The 8,299-nt window shown below is 40.0% G+C and overlaps 1 protein-coding gene across 1 annotated transcript in view; it reads left to right on the top strand.

The window, feature by feature from the left end:
- The window catches only part of TAF4 (TATA-box binding protein associated factor 4), a 40,460-nt gene extending 35,634 nt beyond the window's left edge, over positions 1-4,826 (top strand). Inside the window, exon 16 of the mRNA XM_054845912.1 lies at positions 2,443-4,826. Within this exon, the coding sequence (XP_054701887.1) occupies positions 2,443-2,610 (168 nt within the window). The 3' untranslated portion in view covers positions 2,611-4,826. The remainder of the gene's footprint in view (positions 1-2,442) is intronic.
- The last annotated feature ends 3,473 nt before the right edge of the window (positions 4,827-8,299 follow it).

Genomic DNA, 8,299 nt, shown 5'->3' on the forward strand with positions numbered 1-8,299 from the left:
CAATTAACTACAGGTTCCCTGGAAATCTAATCTTTTTGTCTGTTAAATTAAGAACCAGCTGCTTTTGATCTGATAGACTCACAGCTGTGCTTTTGCTGCTGTGTCACTTGACATTTTTAAATTGAGCTCCACTTGTCACCATTTGTATGCAGTTTGTAGTTAAGGCGTATTACAAGAAGTGTGGAAAATAAGGTTTGTCATTACTTAGACACAGATTTGTAAATGTAAGCTTTTGATGTCTAGGAATGCTGAATCTTAATTATATGTAACGTCACTTCTAAGTAGTTATTGTACTGTTTTGTTTCAAAATTCAACAAAACAGGTTGCTGTCAGTTTTAGGGTTTTATATCCATGTGATTTTATTGAGAGTTACCAAAAGCTTGTTAACTTATTCCATGCCCACAGGAGTGGCATAGTTCTGTGTCTTTAAAGACTCCTGGAATTCTATCTTTGCATTTAAAGTATAGTCTACATAATAAAATCAGGCTTGAGCTTCTACTAAAGAATATTTAAAAAACCAAAAATTAAAACCCCTTCCAACCATTATTTCTATTGTCTTGTTAGTTGTCATATGTATGTATTTGAGAAAATTTAGGTCCCATCTAATGCTCTCCTGCATCTTCTAATTTCCATTGAAGTTGATGGAAATTAGGCACCTAAGTTAAAATACCCTTTGAAAATCCAGCCTTTAAACCATTCTAACTACAGATTTCAGTGATTTGATGTGAGGTGATTTGCTTGCAAAACAAAAGTCTGACTTCACTGTTAGTGTGGTGAAGCAAGAACACGGTATACTACTAACCCAGAGATGGTAACTTCCAGCGCAAGTTTGGATTGGTTTCTTAATAATGTACACCAATCGTAAATATACTACTTTTATATATAGAGAGGACTGTATTAGTGTGAGCCTTGGCAGCTTCTTCACATGGCTTTTGTACTACTCTGAATTTTGGCTTTTCTCAAGTCCGGGGTGTTCTTATTTAGAATAGTCTTAAAATTCTCCAAACTCTCAGGCAGATAAATCTTTTTTCACTACTGGAGTGTGTTTGTACCTTCTGGTGTCACTAAGTATTGAAGTTCTGTTAAAAGAAAACATTATTTTAGTAAATGAAATTGGAGGGAAAAAAGAATCCATAGATGAGCCTCAGAAATATAACCTGTTCCTAATTACTCAGAACACCTTCATTATTTACATAAATACATAGAGAGCAAGGTATCAGCAACAGGCAACTGCCAAAAAGATTCCACACATTAAAATTTGAGGTGAAAGTTGGCTTTTTGGTCTCTGCATGCCATCTGCTGGTGACTGCGCCTCAGTGCTGCCACAGGCGAGGAGTAGCAGGGAGGCTGCTTCGGGGTGGTTCTGCTGGCTGCTGTTCTGAGCCATGCTGCTCTTTGGCTTCTTCAGCTGTCCTTGCTGGACCATGCCCTTCCGCCAGCCTCAGGCCAGACTGCACCCCTCTTACTACCGAACCGTTTCTGGTGCGTGCTCACAGGACGTGATGAAATCCCAGTCTTCACTGGAACAGGCACCTTGTTACTGGATAGTAACCAATTCTGATGGCTGATGACTTTAAAGCGCTCCAGAATGTCCTTGCTTGTGTAAAGGAAAGTGTAACAGGCATGGAAGAGTTGCGTTAATGGTATATATCTTATCAGAACTGTGTTTTCTGCAAGTGAAAATGCATTGGAGTTAGCCCCAGCAGACTTGCTTTATAACTCACTTACCAGGCAGTGTACATCTAAACAGCTGAAGGATGTAGGTGTATCTAAAGATATTGAACATTTTTTTTGTCTGCTTTTTCTGAAGTTACAAATGTAATAATATACTACTTGTGGGAAAACTACCAGTGTGTACCAGAGGAATAAGTGTTGCTGAATGATGCAGAGAAATTCAGAGATCATTAGAGAATATCTGACTGTGTCTAGGATAGCTACTTCTTAATCTAATCCTGCGCTTGGTTACAGCTGTTGTCACCACAAGGAGAGCTCGTGACACCCTACCATGAAGATTGGGGGAGGGTGTGGGTGTCTAGGACATTATTCAAGACCTCACAGTCCAGGGGGATAGGCCTGCTCCCCAGTTCTTCAGGAGCTCCAGGGCTATCCTTGGGATCTGTATGCTGAAGTTGTGAAGAATACTGTCCCTTCTGTTTGTTTTGGTTGTTGGGATTGCCTATCGTTTGTGTCTTCCTAAAGATAACAGCAGTGCTTTAGGGGTTTTTTGTCCATATTAAATGTCACTGAAAACTTCTGTTTGTTCAACTATTGTTTATAAATAAGAATTGAAAAGAAATCTCTGATCTGGTAGCATACAGCATACAGTTTGATAGCTTCCTGCACACAGTAACTTAGTTCTTACCTTGCATGTTTTCTCTGAAAAGTTGTGGAATACCTGGGGATGCTGACATGTTCTGATTTATCTTTTCTCCTCATTTTCAGGGATCTGGTTCAAGTGCAGCAGTCCCAGGCAGCTCTGGAGTTGGAACAACCAGACAGTTTACGCGACAAAGGATAACGCGGGTGAACCTCAGGGACCTCATATTTTGTTTAGAAAATGAGCGAGAGACAAGCCATTCACTATTGCTATATAAAGCATTCCTTAAGTAAAATGGAAAAGATCAAGGTATTTTTGACGGAGAGATGCCTGAGGACATTTTTTATATATTTGCAAATTACGCCTTTTTGTAACAAGCAAATGGGATATTGTTTAAGAAACAACCACCTCTTTACATGGAACAGTTTTATATTCCTGTTTATAAATAAACTCTTCAGTATAAGAGAAATACATTTCTGTAACAGTGAGGATACTTACAAGGCCTGTGGATACTATAAAAGGACAATTAAATTTTAACTCATCTCTTGATTGAGTGGCCTTCTTGCCAAACAAGCCATATATAAAGACTGATGGAATCGTTTAGCAAATAACTAGCTACCCTTTGTCAGCCCTGTAGCAGTTTCGACATTAATTGTGCATTTTAGTTCAGTTTTATTCAACTAAATCAATTATATAGGCATATGTCTACAGCAGATGACCTCATTTCATTTAGCTTTTTTTTTTTTTAAATGGTCAGTTAGCAAAGCAAACTGATTTTTTTTAAGAATATTTATCTTTCCCCAAAATGTTCAAAATCTAGAGGGATATACAGTTAATTTTAAACATAACCTCAATTTTAATCACATTATTGCTTATTAGAGGCCCTGAAATCCCATAAAGGAGGGTTACTTCTGAATGTTTTAGCAGCATCTGTAAAAATGCATTTTATTTGCTATAGTTTGTAAAGCTGTAAAGTTAAAAAAGGAAAAAAAGGAAAAAAAGAGAAACCTTTTCAGCATAAATATATTTTACTTGCACTGTGTTTTTTAGCTAAAGTGAAAGCTTAGATTAAATAAAATCAAAGTTGAGAGGAATCATCAAAAGACTGTTTCTCAGTGTGAATCAAGTGTTGAAAAATGGTTGGTGTATTTTGTCAGTAATTGTACATAATTTTTGGCACATAACATAAAAATGGCTATGTAAACTATAATTATTTTGCTAAAAGACTGTATGCAAGCTGTGGGCCTACTTTAAAGATGTCCAGAGCAAAGTCCCTTCTTTGTACCTATTTTTTTATTACAAATATACTAATTGGTTCTTTATATTTTCAGAGGTTATTGTATTAAATTGTCTATTGATAGTACTTTTATGACTGTAAATACTTTGGCTTTCTTTGTGTGAACTCTCATGGTAGAATTTAACTCTTGCGTGTAAACTGAATGCTGATCAGTATTTTTATCAACACCTGACAACTGTTACACCCCTTTTATTTTGTCTTTTAGGAAATCCTGTCTTTCCATTTTTTTTCATGTAAATTTTGCACAGTTACTTGTTCATATGTAAATATTTTACTTTCAAAAATGAAGTTTTTAATTGCTATTGTTTTATATAGGATTGAAAGAAAATTAACTCCTTTATTAAAAACAAATTTATCTGTATTTGCTAATGTATTTTTCTCTCTAAATCTTTTCTTCTCCTGAACTTATTTTTCTTGGTATGGTAAAAGTGTAGTCTACCTGAGGGGATGCTGTTTCCTAAAGATGCACTTTGGGGTTTTTATATTGTTTTGGTTTGTCAGTGTTTTGGAGGTATGTAACTTTAGGAATCTAGAAATTTCCTTGTTGTCTTAGGGGCCTTGGACAAAGATCAATGGATAGTGGGTTTTGTTTTGTTTTGTTTAAGCAGGGGAAGTTTCTGAAGAGATCTTAGAAATGTTTTGGTTTTGTCTAGTGAAGGTTTACTAAAACACCCTCTCCCTGAGGGCAACCTGCTCCCTCAAATGCAATTAACTGCCATGGTTTTCAGAAGAAGGTGTGACATAAATCACAGAATTTGGAGCACAACTATAGAAGAGTATAATCAGGGGCGCGCTTTTGATTATTAACATGAAAATCTGAGAAGGTGTATTTCTGATGCTCTGTACTGAATGTTTAGCTTTTGTTTTGTTGTTGTTTTTTAATTTACCCTCTCATGGGCAACTTAAAAATATAATAATTCACAATTGTGAGGGCCTAATCCTGCTATTAGATTAATAGAAAAATCACATCAATTTGATAATTATTTCTTGCATACAGGCAAATCTATCTACAGGCTACTGCCCCAGGCACACTACTATTGAACTGGCACCCAGCCCAGCGCTGACTTGGTCCATGTGCGGAGACTGGCTGTCTCTGAACAAACGGATTAGCTCCTGAAGTGATGTACTCACCTGACACCATGTGTGACACTTACTTGAAGATTTTAATTGTTTGTAAACTCCAAACTGTCTTTCAAATTGTGTAATGTTAAGTGGAAAGAAATGACTCTGACTTTTAGCCAAAACATTGTCGTAGCCTTCCTTTAACAAGTGTTGGCTGTAAACGTCAATCGCCACTGGCTGACCAGCGATGGAGCACAGGATCTTCAGAGCCATGGCAGGTAAGTTGGGAAGAACTTGACCTTCAGGTGTCATTTTCAATAGCGAGTTGGGGGTAAGACATGTTTGAAAAATCAAAGGTATGACATGGTGTGCTGTACTTTGCACTCCCTCTTCAGCGGAGGTAGTAGCTTAGAAATACACGGGAGAGGCCAAGGGAGCTGGGAGGAGGGAGAGATCTGTAAGACCGTAGCTCTTGGTTTTGTTTTAAATAACATGATTTTTAAGTGCACAGTCAGCCCTTTGGTCCATATAATTTTTCTCAGCTTTTAAGTCGTGTCCATCTCCCACCAGTAGTTCAAATTCGTGTAATTTTTGAGTGGGACATTGGCACTTGACTTTCTTGGTGCTGGAGTGAACACAGCCCCATGTGGCAGTGGGCATACTCCTGAGGGGATGTTCTCATGGCAGATCACTTGTGGACTTTGTGGGTTTGGGGTTTTTTAATGATAAAAATGGTAGGTATTTTTGAAGCTGCTCAGAAGCTGTACGTTTCAGAGCAAAGTCATAACTGAGGAGGGGTGGCAGTTACAGGGCACAGCAGTGCTTCTCTCGTGTGTTAGTGACCTGTAAGGAGAGAAACTCATTCTTTCCTGGCCCCAAGCTTGCACAGCTCCACCAAAGAGCGAAGGTCAATGTGCAAGGGTTAACGACTGTCCCTTCCCTTCGTCCTCTTCCAAAGAGTGATGCACCTTCTTTGCAGCACCCTCAAAACCAGAGGTGCAGGCGTTGGAGACTGCCATGGCTGGGAGGCTCCTTCGTGTGGGAGTCTGATCTTTTATCATACCTTTTCTATCACACTTTCAGCCCCATGTCAGGGACAGTTGCTTCTCTCTTGCCTCTCTTACCAGCATTTGTATGTGTGACTTAGAGGTGGGCTCCCTACCCTGTTTTACAGGAGTCTTGATGTCTCCATATATTTTAACACTTTTGATTAGACAGCGCGTAGCTGTAATGTTCCTGAACTATTGATAGCATTCTTTTTCTAGCACAAAAATTCAGCAGAACAAATAGTGTATAATAAGGCAGTCTGAATTCAGTCTGGTTTTCATATTTCACAGGTGTATAATTAAATAGATATATTTTCAGGGAACCTACTGAAATACATAGAGATCCATGCATGAATGCTCTGATAAATGCCATCAAACTCACAGTAATTAAGATTTTATTGGAGAATTTAATGTGATCCAAGAAGTTTCCCCGTATTTCTGAGATTGTCTAAATTACAAATAATGGTATGAGATGTCTAATGCAGTGATAACCGTTTTCTTATATTTACAGTTATTTGTCTATCTGCAGAGAAGAGTCTTAATTTTGGGGATAAGTCAGGTAGGACGGCGGCTGGGTTGGGTACCCAACTGTAGTGATGATTTCAGCAGTAGTTGTTTCCCTGGAGTGTGTACGTAGACCTGTGTGTCCAGGTAAGCGTGCAAAGCCTTATGCTTGTGAGTTGAAGTTGGGAGGAGTCCCTTTAAATACTTCCAGTGTTTGTGTGCAAGGAATTTTACACATCAGGGCTTTAGGCAAGTGCAAGTCAACCTACTGTATTAAAATAGGGTATAAAGCGCGGAGAGGAAAAGATTTAAGGTACTACAGGTTGATCCTAATTGTTAGATTTTTGGAAATGTCACGCAAGCAGTGCTGTGTATAAGACTGGCTTCTCAAGATTTTGGCATATTTAGCAAGTGACGCTTCCCTGTTTGTGAAAGTTGCCAGCCTGATCAATGTGGGAGATACTTGTTTGTCGAAGGGAGAAGTAGGGAGGGCAGCACGCCAACACCTGCTCTGCCTTGCTGACCTGCCTTTGATTTCCCCTACACGTGCCGCCTCTGTAGGCGAGTGTCCAAGTCCTCCCAGTTCGAATATCCCACAGGCTGCAGATTGGGACTGTATTTTTAATGCATTTTAATGGCACAGATCTGTCCTCCCCCTGCAAAGCTGTTGTGGCCAAAACCTGCTTTCTCAACTCTCCCATCACCATCCTTGTACCAGAGACCAAGTGGGCCAAGCCAGGACTCCTTTACTTTCTGTGGTGGTGTTATTACCCAATGACATACCAACCTGTGAGAAAGCAAGTCAGTTCTTTAAAACTTGCTTTTAGGAATTCAGTCACGGTCCTTGTATTCCTGTGGCTCCTGAGAGAAACTTGCTCCGTGCTACCGCGGACGTGGGGGTGGGAGGAGGAGCTCTGGATGCGCTGGGGGAGGCTTCGCACTTCACAGCCGCTACCTGATTTTACTTTTGTTCTGCTACTTCAGAAATAGCTTTCCTTGTGAAACACAGTATATTTTCCCTTTGTTTTCCTGCTCGGCTTATTTACTGTTGTTTTCTGTAAGGAGCTGGGTTGCACCCTGTTTGGTTTCCTCCTGGGAGTTTCCCTGTTCTGAAGTCAATAGATGACTTGTACAAACAACACGAGCAGCATTTGGTCTGTGATATGTACCGTGTTTCTGTAAAAGTACTGAATAAATGCATAACAAATCTCGCTTTTACTGCACTGTAAAAGTACTATATGGCTTTACTTGAGCGCTTATGTACTTTTCAATCCAATAACAAAATTAAGTTGCCAAAAAAAAAGTTGCAAGTGCTTTCTAGTTTACTGTGATGTATTTGGTGCTCTAATTTCAAGCAAACACATTGGAGCATTGCCCGATTATTGTAGATTGGGCTTTGAAGAACAATATATCTAATTTCCCAGGAGACCAACGTGGTGATGTTTAGAAACAGCCTCTTTAACAGAAAACGAAAATCCTAATGTCACCCCAGGCATGCCACCATTTAGCACCCAGACTCCTTTACTCCACTTTGAGAGGGACACCGGAAAAAATCTGGGTAAATTGTGGGTAAGGCCCTTCACCCAGCGGTGGGGTTGGTGGGATTGGTCATTCTCATTTGAGAAATCAGAGTTAAGTGTCTAAAAAAAGTTAGATGTTCCCACTCTTCATACTGATGCACAGCAGTGGTGTGTGATTTGATGTTGTGGGTTTTCTTTCCTTCATATAGTGGCTTTTCTTCATCCTCCTTATTCTTGAATGGTAAGAATGTGTTTTGTGTGTGTATGCTTATTCTTGATGCAGGAATTTTGGGGTCCCTGTTTAGAGCACAGCCCTGAAATAGTTGTGTTGGCAGAGCTGAGCGTGCCAGCGGAGGTGAGCACCATTCCCATCCAGCTGCTCTCCTACCTAAATCCCAGCGGGGGTCTGTGCCCCCTGCCCCTGCAAGGCCAGTTGTGCTGCAGCTTGAACCCAGCACAACTCCCCAAAACTCCTCAGCTCCCTGATACAAAATGCCCGAGAGCTCGTGTGGGTAGGGGTGAGAGCAGGAGCTGATGGCTGGGAGGAGGGAAC

This window comes from Grus americana, chromosome 17, assembly GCF_028858705.1.
Source record: "Grus americana isolate bGruAme1 chromosome 17, bGruAme1.mat, whole genome shotgun sequence".
Classification (NCBI taxonomy): domain Eukaryota; kingdom Metazoa; phylum Chordata; class Aves; order Gruiformes; family Gruidae; genus Grus; species Grus americana.